At 49.4% G+C, this 20,471-nt stretch overlaps 1 protein-coding gene across 1 annotated transcript; it reads right to left on the bottom strand.

Annotated features, from left to right (window-relative positions):
- Nucleotides 1-660: 660 nt before the first annotated feature.
- Nucleotides 661-16,541, bottom strand: LOC135909778 (uncharacterized). The gene is made up of 3 exons (XM_065441844.2): nt 16,120-16,541; nt 6,361-6,589; nt 661-1,941 (listed from the first exon to the last, which is right to left on the bottom strand). Exons 1-3 carry the CDS (start codon nt 16,457-16,459, stop codon nt 1,743-1,745), a joined length of 768 nt encoding a protein of 255 aa, XP_065297916.1. The 5' UTR covers nt 16,460-16,541; the 3' UTR covers nt 661-1,742.
- Between the last annotated feature and the right edge of the window lie 3,930 nt (nt 16,542-20,471).

The following is a 20,471-nucleotide window of genomic DNA, read 5'->3' as shown; positions in this document are numbered from 1 at the left end:
CTGTCTGCCAGTTCTTAGTTTCGCGGGCCAAGCTTCACGCAGCTCCTTGTCCTGCGGCTACGTGAGAATAAGGCTGACACCGGGCTCCGTTGCGTACGTGGGGCACTGCGGCACCGAACAGTAGCGTACCATGCTGCACGCCTCCAAAGGCAGCCACTACCTATTACAGTACTTTGAAATGTTGTCAAGCAGACACCCAATGTCGTAAATCCTCACCACTTGACCAGAACCGCAGCACAGCTGGGACTTTAAACTTTCGTTTTCAGCTCGCTTCGGCGCTTCCGAAGCAGCCGACGCGGCCGCTGTGTCCACGTGATCCCTCATGCCACTCCACGCCGACGGTAGCGCCAGCTTTTCCAGTGATGAAGCTCGCCCCCAATAGACTCACAATTGTTCGCGTTTGAATTTACGCTGACAGTACAATTACGTTCCACGGCCCACAAGTACGCTTAATGTTGTTGTCGCCTTAGTCCGTCTTGACATGTATAGAACAGGGATGACATGAAGACGCAAGACAGGCGTGCTTAGATTGCTCGCTGAGAACTGAGGTCCAGCATTTTTTTTTTTTTTGTAGAATGGACTTGACGTTGATGAGTCCAGGGCACAGCCACACAGCTTGCTTTTCCAAATGCTCAAAAAAAAAGAACAAGACACAAACACTGCCGAGCTACTGAGCCAGCCATTTAATGTTGTGTACTTTGAATAAAAAGGAAACCGCGTAACACTTGCATATTATGGCCACGCATCATGCGCATGATCGAAGTGACAACCTACAAACATTTCATTTTGACACAAACAACGCAGCTCCCAGGGCTGGAAACAACGGAGCTGCTTTCTTTCAGCTCACGGCTAGATCATTTTTCATGCAATAATGCGCGATCCTGTCAACGCATTCCTTCAATTCAATAGAGTTATTGCATGACGTTACATTTAATTAATAGTAACCGCTCCTTTTCCTGTGACAAATACGCGCTAGTCCACATAATTGCACTACACGCGAATGTAATGATTAATGATAACTAAACCACCACTTATACTATAGGGTGGTTTCACATATACGATGTAATTGAAGCGCCGTTCCTTCTGTGGTACTGCTGCTGATTACGTGAAATTTCACCGTGATTTCATGCAATGCCACCCGCTCCAGTTCCGGGCCTCGCCATTGTGGCGGCGTAGCTTGATGCAAAGAAACTACGATTTCTCGGACATGGTGGTGGGCATGAACAAAACCCACACCTAATAAAGAAGATTATTGCTGCGTTCTCAACGTAACGGCAGACAACACTACAACGTCGTTTAATCCATATATGGCATGCCGCCGTTTCTCATTTATGCGTGACCACATCGCTCATTTTCATCTATCCTCCATTGAGAACCACCAGTTATCAGCAACATAAATATGTCATGCTTCACTGCATGAACGCCCTGAGTGCGGCAGCCAGGGCTGCAGTAAACACGCATTTATGGACAATACTTCTTTTTCTCGAGACTGCTTGACGGTGTCAAATGGCGCACCGAACTAAATAGAAATAATGCTCTCAAAAAGCTATACATAAAGAACTTAAGACCCCTGACTCACTGTGTGCCATGTGCTCGCGTCGTCCCTGGCTACTCGCCAGCGTTATAATTTAATGCCACTGCTCGCTGCTCCATCGCTTCTCGCTATGAAAGCTTTGTCGCGTTTGCGGACTCATGACGCAAATTTGCGGCGCCTGTGGTTTGTACAGCGTGCCGTCGGAACCTCAGCGCCGTGGCTGAGGCCCGCGTGGTCGCCTGCGGGGCTGTCCGTTCGACTTCCGCGGCGTCTTGTACACCGAGGGGGGCAGGTAGTCCCGATTCAGCGGACAGTAACGCAGCGTGTGCGCTTCATCTCCTCCCGGACATCCGCACTGGGGACACTGGTAGTTCCTCAGCACGGGACAGGTGACGCGACCCCTTAACCTGCGCAGTCATTATGCGCATGCTCAGTGAGTGTGCTCAATACAGAGCACAAAGCGCTGTCCGCTGCCGCAACTATTTCTGTAAAACTCAATATCCTAAGCACCCGCCACGTGCCGTTTACACACGCCCTTTACATACATACGTAATTTATTAACGAAGATTATGGACGCAGCGCACTAGCAGCAGAAAACTTGAAAGAGCGATAACTGCAACACAAAAATATTATAGTGGCCTTTTTTAGCAACGTTGCTGTTGTCCACTTCGCTTTCTGCAGAGGCTCGGCATCTCTGAGCCCTTTTTCTATTATGGCCTTTGGTCTTGTGGACACGGCCACACTTGAATGAGTTCAAGCCTATGTACAGCCAAAGGTCGGCGCAGGGCACATTACTAGCAAAACGATAAATACGGGTGTAACTTTCCTCTAACAAACATGTTAACACTCAATCGCGGCATGTAGCACAACTCTGTTTCTTGACATAGATGACACTCTGAGGTAGACATCGCCTGCACGAGAAATGAAAATAAATATTTGGCTAAGTAACAAAGTTCGCTAATTGGGCCCTACACCATTCTTTATCGAAGTCGAGAAATGCATTCGAAGTTAAATTTCCCTATTACAGAAATACTTTGCCGCAAGAACTATTTCAATGCATTCAGCAGAAGCGAAGTTACTGGCAACCAAACGCGGTGCTTCCTCTTCATCAATGACTTGCACTGAGAAGGCTACGGCCGAGCAGCATGTGCCCTCAATGCTCTGCCTACTGAATGTCATCGCTGCGCGCCCTTAAAATTTGATTTTGGAAGTTCAAGTCATTATCATTATCATCATCATAAGCCTATTTCATGTCCATTGCAGGACGAAGGCCTCTCCCTGCGATCTCCAATTACCCCTGCCCTGCTCCAACCGATTCTAGCTAGCGCCTGCGAATTTCTTAATTTCCTCACCCCACCTAGTCTAGTGCCGTCCCCGACTTCGCTTCCCTTCTCTTGGCACCCATTCTGTAACCCTAATGTTCCACCGGTTATCTAACCTACGCATTACATGACCTGCCCGGCTCCATTTCTTTCTCTTAATGTCAATTAGAATATTGGCTATCCCTGTTTGCTCTCTGATCCACACCGCCTTTTTCCCTGCCTCTTAACGTTACGCCTAACATTCTTCGTTCTATCGCCCATTGCGCGGTCGTTAACTTCTTCTCGAGCTTCTTTGTCAATCTACAAGTTTCTGCCCCATATGTGAGCACCTGTAGAATGCGCTGATTGTACACCTTTCTTTTTAATAATAATGGTAAGCTTCCAGTCAGAATATGACAATGTCTGCCGAATGCGCTCCCACCCATTTTTATTCTTCTGCACATTTCCTTCTCGTGATCAAGGTCCCCTGTGGGTAATCGACCTACTTAAACGTACAACTTCACAGCCTCTAGAGGCTGACTGGCGATCCTGAACCCTTGTTCCCTTGCCCGGCTATTTCCGATTTTAGCACCTACGACGCGCCGGACGCGGTTGTCCTCAGCGAGCCGCAGTATACGCTCAGCCAGCGGACTCGTCGCGGCACCCCGTGGTGACCGTGGTATTTATGCTACGTATCAGGCCGAAGCTACATACAACTGAAGTGCGTATGCACAGCGTTTGCTTTGTGCCTGACAGGGCTGGAGTTCGCGCTCGCGCTCATATGCTACTTTCTGGTTGTGCGATGTGGTGCGGAACGGCTTTGTCCTACACCAGCTTAACCGACGGACAGTAGCCAGATCCAACTTCCGCATTATGAAGCGCCATCAATAGATCAACAGGAAACAGTCTACCAAGGCTTCTAACCAGCAGTGGCCAGGAGAGAGAGAGCGCGCTAGCAAGTATGCACGAGTGGTCTGACCTTAAGTTTAGCATGATTCGAGGCTAGAGTTGAATGCTGAAAACTAGACGAAATTAGCGAGACCCAACGGCTACGACGCCGACAAGCAGGGTGGCCAAACTTTAATTCTTAAAGGGCCCGTCACCAGGGCCCATATCAAATTTAGATTATACGCTGGAAGTTGTTACGTGTCTTCTAGCGAGCGTTCTGCCGCAAAAATTTTTCAAGTCGGCTCATTTATAGCCAAGATAAATATATTTCAGTGCCGCGAACCCATGATTTCAGGGCGCTAGCTCCAGTGCATAGCGAGACACTCTCTCCACTCGCCCCGTCTAGCCTCCGCAAGCGAAAATCTTTCCCTACGTTCTCCCATGCCGGACCTCGAAGATCGCGTCACACATACGTCACGGGCACCGCCTTCGCCTTTTTTTTTCCCTCGCTTTTTTTTAGGCGCTACCTACTTTTGTTGGCGGCGTTGCGCGCGAGCTGTTACCGTTTCGCGCAGCGCACGATTTTCGCTGCGCACAACGACATATGACTAGCGGTGTAGTTCAGTGCTACACGAATACTGAGGCAGAACAACCGGATTGCAGAGCATGATCCCGCGCTGGAACACGGTAGAAAATGGCATGGTTTCGGTACCTGCGCACGGTACCGCACGACCGTGGGAACAAGCAGACGAAGCGGAAGTAAATCTTTCTTGCTTCTGTGCAAAGTAACACAAAAAGCATGCAGACATTCAGTCTGTGTGTTTTATTATTTCTCTAAACTTCAAATCGTCAATGCAAGCAACGTATCTCACAGATAACAGATGTTGTCTTGAATAATTCTCGAAGTCACGTGTCACCAGGAGCGACGTCCCTCTGCGGACACTAGTACGTAGGCGCAGGTACACGAGTATGTCATCCTCCGGCTTAGAGCGCGGCGGCCGCGAGTAAAAGGGAAAACAGCGTTCGGTTTGAAATTTCAGGCCTTTCCGCGGCGCGTAGCGATGTAATACTTTGCAGACACGGTCGTTATCGCGCAATGTGGGCTCTGTGCTTGTCAGCTCAATATGGCCAGACCTGGTGAGGGGCCCTTTAAGCGGGCGACCGCGGCCGAGCGTGAGCGGACGATAGGAGACTTCTTCCTGAAAGGAGAAATTATCTAAGTTCCAAAGAAGATTTTCGCTTACTTCAGCCTACTTATAAACTGCTTCAATAAATATACCCAGTAACAGTAGGAAGAGGCGCACTGACCCGAACACCCTTCTTGATTGATGTCAGATACTGGCCAATAGCAGCCACGTATGGGAATGTGTTATATTACGAAATAAGTCGTCCAGAAGAGACTGAGGAGCGCGGTTCTGTTGAAGACAGCACTTGAGAAAAAGGTGACTTCGCGCTCCACTTGCAAGCTCTACGCGCAGTGCACGACTGCAAAACTTGGCTGAGATGTTCAGCGCAGCGTATGCTATCCGCGGACGGCGTTTCTTCATCAAGCATGAGGGGTGGTTTAGGGCCCCCTTTTAAACTAAATTCTTTACCCACATATTGCAATTTACGAATTGTAGACGGTGACTTCAAAATTTATATACACTTGCAACGAATTCTGAGAATGACACCAGTTTCCAACAGTCCGGTGCGATTGCAGCACATTTTCCCCGCGCAATACGCGACTGCTCTTTGCAAATTATGTCAGGAGACTAGAGCGACGCTGTCACACATGTTCACACAGTCACACATGTCACACAGGTTTCACCTGCTCAAAACACGCGAGAACGCCTGGTCAGGTACAATGACATCACCAAGCACTACCAGCTAGGCAGGCGGTTGTTGCCCCCACCTCACCCCAGGCTGAAACGTCGCCAGGCAGTCATCTGGCGACAATTGCAAACACAAACCTTCCCCAGTCCGGTGCGATTGCAGCACATTTTCCCCGCGCAATACCCGACTGCTCTTTGGAAATTATGTCAGGAGACTAGAGCGACGCTGTCACACATGTTGTGGGAGTGTCGGGTTACATCAGCTACAATGGCAGTAGCTCCGGAGGCTCTTGCGTCGAAGTGGGCCGCCGCTCTGCGCAGCTCCAACCTCAAGACACAAGAGTGGGCTGTCCAGCAAGCCCGAGAGGCGGTGACGAGGCAAGGCCTCGAAGTCCCCTCATGGGAGACCTGAGCCCGGGTCGTCAAATTTGCCGGATTCAGAATAAAGTTGTTTCCATCCACCAGTTTCGAGATCTGAATTCCCAAAATTTGCGGCATAATGCAGTGTAAGTAATTTTTGAGCTTCAACGCATAAAGAAGCATTCTTTTTTAAATAATGTAGGTAGAGCAACATATTTCCACAGGCGATTCTTAGAACACATGCCGCAAGCGATATTTAAAAATTATGGTAACGTAAAAAAAAAATGTGCAGTAACAATCGACGATGCTTGTCAGCGTAAGCGAAATAACTGAACGAACGAAATTTTCTTTCCCATGTCCGATTCCCGACTATCGACCACCAACGAACCACGCAAAGCGTCGAAAGACGCAAAAAAAAAGCTATTCCCTTCAAAACACCCTGTATGTACGCTGGTATACGAACCCAGGGCCGCTGTCTTCACGCAGGGTATGGTTCAAGTAGAAGGAGCGGCGCTCTCCGTTTGTGCGGCAAAAGGCGCAACCATCAAAAGACGGCGCAGAAGGTTGACCCAAACTCGAGCTCGTCGCCATTCTCGTTGGCGCCCCGGATGCAGTCCTTGACAGTCGTTGAGGGGCGTTCACTGCGGCCTGGCTCGTTGCTGGCGCTTCGCTTACAGGTGTCACCTGCGAACCTAGACACGGTATATAGCGACAGCGGCCTCAGTAGACAAAATACACAAGTCATCATCAGGCATGCCGTAGATATTGAAGCGGGAAAGCCATGCGTGCACAGGTATACAAGCCCACCAAAGCTAAATCCGATTCGTTGCCCTATGTAGATTAAGGGCGTCTGTGAACCACACCGCGAAAGAGTTGGGCACTTGCTGTGGGACTGTGCAAATTTCCACAGTTGTCGCTGCGCACTGCTAAACAGGTTCTAGCAACCTAATCTTGCAAGAACTGTGTTTATTGATTTCTTGTTTCCAAAAGGACTCGTTTCAACTCTATATGCGGCTTCACACAGCTATACTATATTTCTTCTCAACCACAGAACGAGACCCTGTTCTGTAGTGCTCGTACTTTGTGTTATGCGCTTTCCTCTTACTTTGACGACAATGTCGTCCTCGGCGAATTACCGCCACTTTTCCATATCGGGTATGTTGTTTATGACGTCTGTTTGTAAACTCTTTCGTCGCCTTCGAACTTTTCTATTTCCTTCCACTTGTCTTTCCTTCTTTCTTTTAATGCGATTAGCATTCCTTTCCTATTTTAGGTAATTTGAGTATATCTGGCTAGTCGTGGCCGTTTCTTCAACGGGATATATATCTGTATATTGATGACTTGACATGCACGCACGGCATATGACATGAACGACGTGGATACCATAACATGGAAATTAAGCGTGATATGAATGTATGGCAAGCGCGACATGAATGACGAGACATGTCATGCCGTGACATAACATTAATCATCATCATCTTAGCGCGAGAGAGGAGCGCGGCTGCATACACGCCTCATATATGACGCGTTTAGCAGTTGGCAATACGATGACTGACTAAATTGCTTTAAGGCCAATCGCATTAACGTCGACGGTCGTCGTGAAGAGGGTTCTGCCGGATTTTTTTTTTCCTCTCCTCTCAAAGTCAACAGGCCACATAGCAAATATTGGTTACGCGCTGAAAGTTATGTGCCCTCTAAGGAGTGACCTACCACAAGAATTTTCAAATTAATTCATTAATAGCTAAAATAGAAATATCTGCAGAGTGCCGCGAAACAAATATTTCAGGAGGCGATTGTCACCGCCAGCATAGACTCACAGACACTCATAGACATAGACACACTCTCCACTTGCACGAGAGCACCTGAATAGCGATGTCCGTGCCACACAAACACTGAGGCAGACGGAAGCGGATCACGGAGCATGATCGCGGCGTTGGAACAGAGTAGAAAATTACACATGTTCGTTCTCTCCGCGCACGGCTGCACAACGTGGGAACAAGCAGACGAAACGGAAGTAGATCTCTCTTGCTACGGTACGAAGTAAAACAAAAAAACACGTAGACATTCGGTTTGTATGTTTTATTATTTCCCTAAACTTTAATTCCTCTATTGAAGCAACAGTTTAAACAAATAACTGATGATGCTCATTGACGTAGCCCGCTAAATTTAGCGAGCAAGAAAGGCATTGGCTGCGATATTGACTAGCAAAAGTGCGTTAAAACATCTTCAACACTTTTCCTCTGTAGATAAGAGCAATTTTACAAGTGAATGCTGCCCTAAGTTACACAAAAATTTTTATGTATTAGTTCTGAGGCGTAATGCGCATGTCTTTTATCTGAAAACTTAAAATAGACTTTCTGCCAGTAAAACAACTTAAAAACGCGCTTTGTGTTCCGGCGCAGTAGACTGGTAAGGCCCGCGATCGGAAGTTTCTTGGGGGTGCGCACTCTGGGCTGCAGTTATCGCGCGAGTGAAACCTTATAAAATTAAATTACGGGGTTTTACGTGCCCAAGCCGCTTTCTGATTATGAGGCACGCTGTAGCGGAGGACTCGGGAAATTTCGACCACCTGGGGTTCTTTAACGTGCGCCTAAATCTAAGTACACGGGTGTCTTCGCCCCCATCGAAATGGGGCCGCCGCGGCTGGGATTCGATCCCGCGACCTCGTGCTCCTCAGCCCAACACCATAGCCACTGAGCAACCACGGCGGATCGAAACCGCCTGTATGAAGCACTACGCGTCTTCTCCTTTAGGCTGGCCGTGGCTACTGTTGTAGGTGCAAAGGTAATGCGATTCCACGAAAACAATAGCCAAAGCCCCCGTAGGAGGCATCCACACACGCCTCTAATGCTTAAGGCGATGAGGGCTTTCTTCTTTCTTTTTTTTTTTAAGAGCGAAGCTGCATACCTCTATCGTCCAAGGAAATTTTCCTGTCGTAAGCGAAAAAAAGTCCCCATACGTGGGCCGATTCGAAAATAGTGCAATGCCGGGCCGACCCACGGCGGAGGTGAAGCAGGCGTTAAGAGAAAGCTTTAGCTCGGGTGCTCCTATCTAAATACATCTAAAAGGAGAATTCCTTTTTCTCGGCAACCATTGCACCAAATGTGACGAGGTTTGTTGCATTTGAAAGAAGACCTTTAAGTCTAGTGACTGTTGATTTCGAATTCTTAAGTTAGGTAGTCGTTTTATTTTATTAAAAATTGTCAAAAACCGAAAATTTTTCAAAAACGAAACTATCAAGTTTACAGCTCTAACTCAACAACGAGAAACGATAATACAATTCTGTGAATTGCATCTAATAGTGCATCTAAAGCGGACAAAATTGATAAGTTACACATGAATATCAAAAAGTTTAGTGATATGGAAATAAACCTTTTGCAAAACCCTTGTAAACAACGTAACACATTCACGTAAGATGTAAACTGACGTATCGAATTTGTCCGTTTTGAATGATCTAATGGATGCCTTTTACATAACCGCGATATCTGTTCTTGATGCAGAGCTATGAACTTGTAAACTTCGTGCTTCTATATATATTTTAAACTGTCGTATATTTGAAAATCTTTTTTAACAAAAGGCAAGCCCTAAATCGAAATTCCACTTCCAACAGTCACTAGAATTTAACTTTCTCTCTCAGATGCAACAAATTTCATTAAAATCAGTCCAGAGGTTATCTCAGAAAAATATTTTTGCGTTTGACATGTATTTGAATAGGCCGCGTTGGAGTTGGGCCCGAGCTTCCTCTTAAGCACTTCCCATACATGGGCCGATCCCGACCATAGTGAAATGCCGGGCCGACCCGCGGCGGAGGTGCAGTTCGCCATTAATGGGCCCACATTACATAGCTTCGCTGGTCATCCTTCTTCAAAGAGTGGAAGGGCACTGAGATATTTTTTTTAAAATAAGGACGTTAAAAAATCTAATCAAGGCAGCCGAGATGGCTGGTGGCTTCATGAGCGTTGTCTTCTCGCGCGCCTGGTGTTCGAGATCACGTAATCTCAAGTTTCCGAGACGCGGCCAAGCCCGATGCACGCTTCCCGTCGCATTGTGACAGCGAGTGTTCGTGGTCGTCGAGCGAGATCTGTTGAAGTTTGCCGGTGTGCACGTGACACCACGCTTGTTAATTTAATTAGCAAGTTAATGTTTACTGCAATTTATACGTCCGATGCATCTACGAACCTTATTTCGTGTAATCGCCTATCACTTTGCTATCGCTATCAATGAGCCCTTCGGACGAAACTGCGACGCTTTTTTAAACAAAACGCCGTTTCATGCATTGAATCACGAAAGTAGCGGGACAACTAATATATTTTTGTGCCACCACTTCGGAAATTATCTCGAACTGGTGTCATCCCGAGAATTCGTTTCCAGCGTGCACGCCTTGCAAGCTCACCAGCTACAAATCGTAAATGGCTATATGTGTGGCAAATTAATTTGTTGAAAACACAGTGAAATTTTATTACTAAGTGGATTATGCATTTCGATTTCACTTGCAAGTAATCTCCGCCATTTCGAGTATAACAGCTCAAGGACTAGAATTTAGGTATCTTGAACAAGCAATAGATAAAAAGAGAAAGAGAGCTGCACGATTGGCTGCGCCAGTACTGGCATCGTTGCTCTCCGTCGAGCGTATTTACAATTGCTAGTAGGTACAGCGGGGCGTGGCACTTGTGGAGACGCCGGACGTCTGCGCGCATGCGCAAGTAAGAGCGGGTGCAAGAGTGCAAATGTGGGGACTTTTGCTTCTTGAATATATGACTCTGCCTAGGCACTATGCAGGAGTTTCTTAGCGCGTGTTGTATGCGTTTGTCCCTAAGCGTGCCGGCAGTAGTCGCGGGGCGTGGTAGTGCTGAACTTAGCGTCGCAAGCTGGAGGCTGGACATAATTATATTTATTCAATCGTGTTTTCTACCAATTGAAACAACGTGTCATTATTTCGCATTACTGGCGGCGCCTCCACGACACAAAAGCGGCAACGGGTACACCAAAGCTAGAACCCGACTGGTCCGTGGGTTGGTGCTCGCAGAGGCCTGTGCGTGCCAGGGGTGAATAAGATCGGCTGTCCGCGATGGCGGACAGCCAATTTTTTAAGCGAGCACCCCCTTGGCACGCTTCGGCCTTCCCTATCCCCAACCCACGAGCCGCCCTGCTCCCAGCTCTGGCACTCCCCCCCCCCCCCCTCCCCTGCAACCCCGTGGGTGCCCTGGAGATCCTGCGCCCCCTGCCTTTATTATAACCTTAGATGCTATTTTGAGGCCTCCTTTTGCTGGTTACATGTGACCTCCTGGAGCAGTGCTTGTAAAAAATCCAATTTATTGTCGCGACAAAAAAGCGACCCGCGACTTACACAACACCAGTCAGAAGCTTGCCCCCCCTTCAGACAGCGATCACCAAATGGGGCGTCCGTGCCCACTGACTCCCCGCGCGGGCAGCCAGCGGCGGAGCGCGAACAAACACGACCGCACTCCGCAATGCCGTCATGTCTAGGGCACAAACGCATACAACACGCGCTAAGAAACCTCCTCCGTAGTGCCTAGGCACACACATATTCATGGAGGAAGGAAACTCAGGAGGGGCCCTGACGTGACTTTTTGTGAAGCTAAAGTGAAGCCGGAAGTTGGCGTTGCTAATGGCGTTGCTCCGCCTATCGGGCCAGCTCTCCTCTCTTGTTTACACTTCTCGCGAAACCACGCCGCGCTGCGCGCAGCCGGGCTGCTCGGACACGCGCGCTCCGCAGCAATACTAAACAATTGCGATGTCTCATTGCATTACCGTTGCCGAAGTCATGTTGAAAGAAGTTCATAATGAAATTCGCAAATTGGGCCGTGAGGTCGAATCGGCTGCTTTTACCGGCTTTTATTAAAATAAACATGCCTTATAAGGCTTGCCAACTGAACTGTTCTCAGGGTGTCTACCAAGTTGACATTTCCAAATTCCCTGAGTTTTCCAGGTTTTCCCTGAGTGCTTTTGCAAAATTCCCGGAGTGATGCAGAACTATGTTTTATGTCAAGTCGCGCTGAAACCATATCGCCCTATGCTGTCACTCTCTAGTAAGCATATGAAACAAATTTTAAAGAAAACCGACTTAATCCAATTTGAATACTAAGGAGTAGTGTTTATGTTATTCAAAAAAAGAATATAAGGGGGGGGGGTTATTAAAATGCACAGCAAATAAAATGTCTTCGAAAAAGTTTTCAAATCGAGTTGGACATTACAAATAAAAAGGAGATGCATACAGAAGCAAATATTTTCGAATATGAGCTATTTCTATCAACTGATAGCGTGCTCAGTGTCATGCAACTGTCCTGACATACTCTCAGCTCGCGCAAGACTCCTCAGTGTTGTGTTTCACTGCTTTAAAGAGTTTAATTTGGTTTGGATGAGGGACACCTGCATCTCAGTATCAGCCAACAATTCGTTTTTTGAGCGCAGGCTCCTTCAAAGAAGCGGTCGCATACTTAATTCCCCGTTCATTCCTCAGTGCGTCGATCCCTTCTGTTCTCGTCCTCCTTTCGCCGCGCGTTCGCCCCATGGACCATTTGAAGAATGCTCTTGGTCAATTTACAGTCAACGTCCAATTTTTCGGTCCCCATAGGGGCTGCGAAAATTTCCGAAAAATCAGGCAGTCCGAAAAAACAAATTCATCTCTTTTACTGCCCTTAAGGGCTAAAATCGACACATGTACGTCTGAAAAAGCTCTGAATGCCTGTCAGTGCACTTATTAGGCATATCGGTGCTCCTACTGTGACAGGTGAGGCCGGTGCACACGTGTAAAATTAGGGAATACATACAGTGTCCCGCGACAATTGCCCCTTCCTACGCTTGTTACGCTTCACCGCGGTACAAAACTGCAATGCGGCGAAGCAGATTTTCGGGAAAGAGCACTAAGCAATGCGCCGTGCTTTCCGAGCTTCGAAGACAAAATTATTGCTGTCAGCGGAGAAATGAAGAATCACGGCACCGAACGACAAGAAGCTTAACAGCGAACGTCGAAGCAGCTAGGCCTAGCGTTGCCGCAGTGGTAGCTACGGCTGCCAGCGGATCTGCGTGCGAGAGCACCGGTTCAAGGCGGCGAGGTAATCAAAATAGCAGTGGTGGTGGTTTTCATTAATGCCGTCTCGGACCTGCGATCACGAAAAACCATAGAGTTTTTCACTATAACACCTAGAGGGTAATCTGGCGCCACCGTATATGGGAGTTTCTTAAGGGGGCACCGTGCCGTCATGGGAATGACGGTATATGTGTCTGCGAGGCTCGTGTTGGCTGGTGTTGTAAAAGGCTTCGTCTAAAACGTGGATATGGGTACGCGAATAACGCGTTCTCAAAGTAAAATCTTCATAAGATGATTCCATTCACGCATATTACATCTTTACTCACCCACAATGCATGACCGAGCAAAGAAAAGCAAGAACAGACGACCAACTGTTTCAAAGCGAGCGCGAACCTTGTCGTCTGTCCTCCAACTTTAGCGGCCCGCTGATACCTTTTACGTAACATGTAGTCGTACACACAATAACAAGTTCTCATAGTTAAACAAAACATGTTCTCGCGCAATAATAAAACTAAAACAGCTTTTCACGTGCTGTTTTAGTAGAAAATGAATCATTGTGACAGACGGAACGGTACTTGCCAAGCGCGTCTTCAAGGTGTCCTGTCTCTACGAGAACGATGCCAATCCGAAGTCACAGTACACCGGCATTCCCATGCATACCACAGCACAGCAGCGCCAGATTTCCCTCTAGGTAATGTAGTGAGAAACTCTATGCGAAAAACGGTTAGAAAATCGGACGGCGAAGAGTTCTTGCGTCTGAAATTTCAGACGTTATGATACATTGACTCTTTGGGGTACGTGGTGGTGCCGCGAAGACGTCCGAGGTATCGGGAATCTGGAAAGTCGGTCGTTGACTGTACACTGGCAACTCCTCCAGCCATTCTCCAGCCATTCGTTACGAGTCTTGTTTGTTTCTCGAGCCAGCATTACCGCGACTTCTGACCCTCTAAAAAAATTACAGCTAATTTTCCCTGATAGAAGCACAAATTCCCTGAGTTTTCCCTGAGTTTTTCCAGACTACTCAAAATCCCTGAGAATTCCCCGTTTTCCAGGTTTTCCCGGTTGGTAGACACCCTGGTTCTCATCAACCGCAGGTACCGGCCGCTGCCCAGTTCTTGCGTGTTTTTAAAAGAAGGTGATGTCTGGCGATAGGAAAAAAATGAACGCATTCTCACTGCTCTGCAAGAACGCACTGGAGACACGTACGACACACGGACCTATTTGCGATCAATTTGGAGTTTATGAGCACAAACACATATTCTCGCTGTGGCTTGAGGTATCGTCGTGCTTTATTGAACAAACTTCAGACGCGCACATTACGACAGCGCGCCGGCGAGGAGGCTGAATGTCATTTCTAACTCCGCGTTTAGATTCATTGACTGCGACGTGAGGTGCCTTCTTCCCACGGTAAGTGAAGTTTTACAGAACCACAGTTTTGCGATAGCCGGCGCACGGTGCAGAACATTACAAGCGTAGAACCGGCCTACGTGGGACCATGTGACAGCCGTTTGATGTGTTCGCGGTCGTGCGTTCTGTGGAGCCTTAATTGCTCACTCTTGCAGCGCATCTGCTAACCTTCACTTCCCTGCGCTTCCCGCGCGCACAGATAAGATACGCCTGCGGTAGGGAGGATTCGTTCCTTAAGTCAAAGCAGCCGCTTCTTTCCCATCTTCCAGGATGAAGCGTCGGCGGGCCGGCGCACGGTGCCGAGGGCAACAAAATGCGCATGTTCTGCGTAACGCTCTATCAGCACGTGTATTGAGGCACACCTGTGCAGGTGCGCCATGAACCTCGAACGCGCTCTGCTTAAAAGACTTCGTGCTGTCGCGAGCACTGCGAGGAACAAGCAACAGTTAAGCATCATGTGTTTTAATATGCACAAAAGCAAGTTGTTACTGAACACGAACTATGCATTCATAACGTACGTTCTACGTGCCGCAAATGCACCATGCGCTGTCAAAAGCAGGAATCACTGACCTGCAAGGCGTTCATTGTACAGATTCTGAAACGCGTAGGTTTCGGCCTGCGATGGCACGTTAGCATGATTCCGACAAAGAGGGCAAAATTTCCCGCGGATATTCCTTCGTCCGTTGCCATTGCCGGGGCGCGGTACATTGCGTACAGAGTTGCATGCGCGTTCATTTCACGAACTTTAGTTCCTCCTGTCCCACCTGGCCACAGCAACATCCGGCAGAGCACGGTCCAGATAAGACAACGCAACGAAGCACGGAGACCAACGCAAACCTGCCCGCACGTACGGCGCCTTTGCCACGGTACGAAACCTACGGAGCAACACGTGTCAGCGCACAGACCATAACAAGGCCGCCATTGTGACCCGAAAGGCGTGGCCACTAGAGCAAAGAAATTAAAAAAAAACAGCAAAAAAAGGAGAACCTACTACGTCATTTCTTCCACACTTTTCTCCTAGCGCGCGGAGAGGGTAGGGCCTTCCTGAGTTTCCTTCCTCCATGAGCAATTGTAAATATGCGATCCCGGCAACCTACCTTGCAGCCGCGTTTAATGAACCGTTGGGATTAAGCCAGTAATAAACACAGGGACCGCACATTACACCTTCGCTGCTGAACTATCTGTACGGAGCGCTTGGGCAGTGATATTTTTTTAGCTATATGTCGTCTTAAAAAAAACACTTATAGCGTATTCTAGACAAATTAGTCATTTTTACCGACCAGCTTCATAACAGGGGCGGTCCCACCATCAGAATTTAGTTTAATCGGCTATACAATAATTAGTTATCAAAATGTACGTGAATGTTCTAAATAATGAGGTTATGGGAAATGTTTTCATTGATTAGTCGAAGGCAGCCACTGCTCAAACCTATTGCAAGAAGATTTTTCCCTTTCACCAGTTTCAGGAAATAAGTATTCAAAATCTGCAACGAAATGCATTGCTGTTGAAGCGGGTAGGTTTCCGCACTGTTAAAGAATTGTGTACAGAAAAATAATGAAGGAAACTGGTACAGCAATGAAATTCGCGGTTTTTGTGCGCAATTCAAGGAATTGTGGCGTTTATACCGTGAGGCTGTTATACCACTGACATAATACGCATATCAGGCAATTAAGCTATTGATATTCTACGCATGCACGACGTAAATGTTTACGGTAATGAGTAAGGGAGGGTGGCGTGAAACGTAAGTTTCAAGCCTCAGAGTACCTCGGAAAACAGGTCCCGGAGGCGTGAAACAGGTCCTGTGGCGTGGAACATAAGTTCCTAGCCTCGGAGTACCTCGGAAAACAGGTCCCGATGGCAGGCCCATGAGCAGTGGCAAGCGTAGCAGACGGTCTACCTCAGAGCGCAGACCGTGGTCAGTATAGGGCACCGCGTCCAAGTTCCTCAGCATTTCGACTCGGGCAGGTGAGTGGCGGCGTCCATCCTCGTAGCAGGGCATCTGATGACGAGTCGCGGGGCCCGCTTTCCAGTCGGCGTTGCCCGAGCTGCGCTTGGTCAGGGCTCGGGGTTGGCACGGGCCGTCGACGATGCCTGTGACACTCATGACACTGATCACACGGATGCACAGCGTCACGGGCCGCTGGACAGCGTCTTCAGCTCAGAATCCGCTCTGCACAACAGCGCACAGTCCGGTTGCTCACAGAAGTCTGACGGTCACGGATACAGAAACGACGAAGGAAAGCTGCGGGTTCGAACTTTCCACTAATGCGAAGTGCTGCTCGTGGCAGTAAGTCAACGCCGATCCCTGCGCTGATAATTTCACGAAAGCTTCTGCCGCAACACAAATGCTGACCCTCAGCAACAAAAGGTATATACGGTCACTCGGCACACGATGAAAGCCTTCACCGCAATGCAACCTCACATGTACCGTAACCTTGAACTGCACAAAGCCGGCAAACGAAAGAAGACCATGATCTTCTTCTTCACTGCCTCCTCGCAGCAAGCACGCTACTGTAATCCAAGACACGCACGCAAGTAATCCGCAAGACTTCGGCCGCAGCTCCCAGCAGTCGCGGCCACTTCTGCGGCGAGAGCGCGCGCTGCGGTGACGTTACGCGCAAATATTGTCGCTGTCGGCACCACACCACTGCCTCGGGTTCATGCCTCAAAGTCAACCACAAGCGGAATATGTACAACTAATTGAACCAATGAACGTACCTATGATCGCTCTAGCGCTGACAAATGTCCCGCAAATTCTATATGCCTCGCTGACACTGCAGTGTTGTTGAAAGCGCGGCGATCTCCCCTTTCCTCTCCTATCGCTTCTTCGTCCCCCTTAGAAAGCATACAATATCCGCAACGGCAGGGCGCCTACGTGAGGCGCCAGAGAGGCGGCCACTTGGCCGGCGCCGAAGAATCCGGGCGCCGCGTTGGTGACTCGGACCAATGTGGTGTTGCTTCGGTGCGCGCGATCTCCTCGCCTGCGCGGTGCAACGGGCCTCTCTCCGCGGAGAAGGGCGTGCGGAAGGAGGAAACGTTCATACGAGGCATGGAGGAAGGAAACTTCCTTCCTCCATGATACGAGGGATCGCCAGCCGTTTGTGCGCAGGCGCGAGTAACGGTCGCAAGAGCGAAAATCTGGGGGCTTTTGCTCCTTGAATACATGAGTCTGCCTAGGCACTACGGAGGAGGAGGAGAAAAAAACTTTATTTTGCAAAGAAATTTGGGACCTCCCAGGCCCCCTGGGTCCCCGCACGACCCCACTGCGCTCAAACGTTCATGTTTAACATGTCCATGACGCTGGCAGCCCGGTTGGTGGCGATCTTCTGCCTTGCCGGATCCGTGGAGCGTAGTGACATCTCCCAGTTCTCCCAGGTTTGGAGTAGCACCGGCCCTCCGGGGGGAGGAGAAGCCGGGCAGACCAGGAGTATATGTAAGGGTGAGGTTTGCTTTCGGCGCATTGCACAGAGGGCAAGAACGTGGGATGGGTCGGCAATGGATAGGAAGGATGGAGTGGGTAGCGTGCGCGTTTGCAGGCGGCGCCATAAGTGTTGCTCCCTGGTAGTGAGGGGATAGCGGGGAGGGGGGGGGGGGTATCTGCCTTTCGGCACGAGCATTCGCGATGAAGTCAGCGAAGGTACACGCTCGCTACCTCGAGAAACCCCCCATGAGGTCCGCCTGTGCCCGGTTTCTCGACCCTTGGGCTAAAGAATCGGCGGCCTCATCGCCAGGGTTTCCCAAGTGCGCGGGCACCCAGATGAGCTCAGTGCTGCGGGAGAAGGGCGGGTTCTGGGTCAGTACGTGGAAGGTGGCAGGGTGAACTCTGCCCCTAGCATAATTTAGCAGTGCAGCTTTAGAATCACTCAGGATGTAGGTAGCACTGCTGAGCTAGCTGCCGAGCGCTAGCGCTATAGCGATCTCTTCCGCTTCCTATGAGTCTGTTCCCGGGGGTAGTTCCTGTATTAAGGGGGTGGGGGTGGGGGGGTTGCGTAAGCAACCGCTACCCATGTTGCAATCTACTCATATTGCATTCTATTCATCGCCGTACCGTTTATGAAGGGCTGCTGCTCTGGCTTTTCGTCGCTCGCGGTTTTGGTCAGGAGGTTCCTTAGCGCGTGTTGTAGGCGTTTGTGCGTAGGCATGCCGGCATTGCTGAATGGGGTCGAGTTTGTGTACGCTCGGACGCTGGCAGCCGGCGCGGTAAAATAGGTGAAGCAGTGGGCTAGATCAGTCGTGGCGGATCATAGCTTTCTCGCGCCTTACGGCGATGTACCTTGTAAATAACATCACGGATATTTCTGTGGGAGCAGCGACCGTAGTAGAGGCAGGGGCGCATATATTGGGAATCTCGACGGCAGAGCGCCTTAGCAACCGCGGTTGAACGCAATTGGCTTAAAGGCCGCCGGTGACGATGACTTACTCAGCACCAGCGCCGCAAGCGCGAGAAAGTCTGTCGGACGTACCTTCAGAGGCATAGTTCTGAGTGGTGTTGCTGAAGTCGCGGGGCGCGGTAGTGCTGAGCTTAGCGTCACAAGTGCGGTCACAGCTGGGCAAGTGCGGTCCTGTGACTTTTTAGAAGCCGCTTGAGGAACTCCATATTTTCTAAAGTAAATACGCTGACCAGGTCCAGCGGTCCATGCTTGCGTACATAATTTGCAAGATGTAATACACAGTAAACATTGTAGGAAGCCTGGCCATTTCCATACAATTTTGCAAAAGCTTCAACAAATGGCTGAATAAGAGACTCGGCATAATCAGTATTATGCCGGCACAGGCTAGGACTTGCCAGAATGTAGACTGCACAGTGCAGCGAAAGAATGTTCATGTGAAGATCTGAAGGCAGAACAGGCATGAGTACTACAGGCTGTTGCAAATGGGTCGCAAGCCCCTAAGGTAGCGTTGGCCTGGCGGCCTGGGGCACAGCTGGAAGCATCCGAAGGTCCTGACAAAGGATGAGTCGACTGCTAACAGAACAACTTTTTTTTTCTAGCATCGCAAAAGAGCGGCCGGTCAGGTCGACCGAAGTGGAGAACGGGAGACCACGTTACTCGACGGAAGAAATCGAAGCCTCACTTGGCGTCCGGGGGCACCTGCTTTTATACTCTCGGAGTCGAGGGCAAGAAGGAACGGCTCGGGATGAGGCGCACGTGACGGCGGCGCACGGACACGTTGAGACGAGAAGTGACGCATCCGCCGGGCCGACGCCGGTCAGACCTCCTCGCTTCACAGTTGGGGAGCTCCTCTCCCCGGCGGCCGCGCTTTGACAAGCGTGGGCACCAACATGCACACAAACGCACACACGAAGACACGTGGCAGTGAAACATGCCTGGACGCGCCTGGCAGTAGGCGTTGCGGCAGCGCTGAACTGGCCAAAATGTCCGCCGCTTTGAACGAAGCCCCGGCGTCCGTTGCATCCGCGCCGGCTATACCGCGCGTCGTAGGTGAAACGTAACAAGGCCCAGTGTAGAGAAGAGGTAGTCTGAATTCTGTTGCCTTCCACCGCTCAGCCTCTGCTACACTGCTAGGTTTGCGTGAAAATTCTTTAGGAACATACGGAGCTAAAGAAAGAAAGTCAGACAACCGTCCACGCTCTGCAGGTCCGAGATGGACCTCTAAACGACCGCCTAACCAAGCACTAAGCAATTTTTTTATAATTCCCAGACACAAAAGGTGCATGTAGTCAAGGCGTTCAGAGGCAATGCAGTCTACGGGAAGCAGCGTCAAGACTGAGGTGCCCAGGTGATGGTCAGGGTCAGTCTGACGCCTGAATGAATCATCAGTGCGCGAAGTGGAGGATCTTGTTGGAAAGCAGAGTCGGCTGCTGCTGCATGTGCCCTATACTGTGCCTTTGGACACCCAGAATACCCAGTGTGTCCTTTAATTCGAAAAACAAACGACCGTGCTGGTGCATGTAAAACAAAACATGTTGCCGAAACCTCAATTACTCACTGCTGAAAAACCATTCCATGCGAAAGAAGCTGTTGCAGCTCACTGACAAGGGGGCTCAGAAAATCATTTGCTGAAACAGGCTTTGATGGGCCAGCAAAAATGCCGACTACAGAGGGAGAAATTCTGCCATGCTCACCATAACAGCATGGTAACTGCATGGTAGAACT

Source organism: Dermacentor albipictus, chromosome 4 (assembly GCF_038994185.2).
Source record: "Dermacentor albipictus isolate Rhodes 1998 colony chromosome 4, USDA_Dalb.pri_finalv2, whole genome shotgun sequence".
NCBI classification, from domain to species: domain Eukaryota; kingdom Metazoa; phylum Arthropoda; class Arachnida; order Ixodida; family Ixodidae; genus Dermacentor; species Dermacentor albipictus.
Note: the sequence above shows the minus strand (reverse complement) of the source record. Positions and strands in the feature narration are given on the sequence as shown.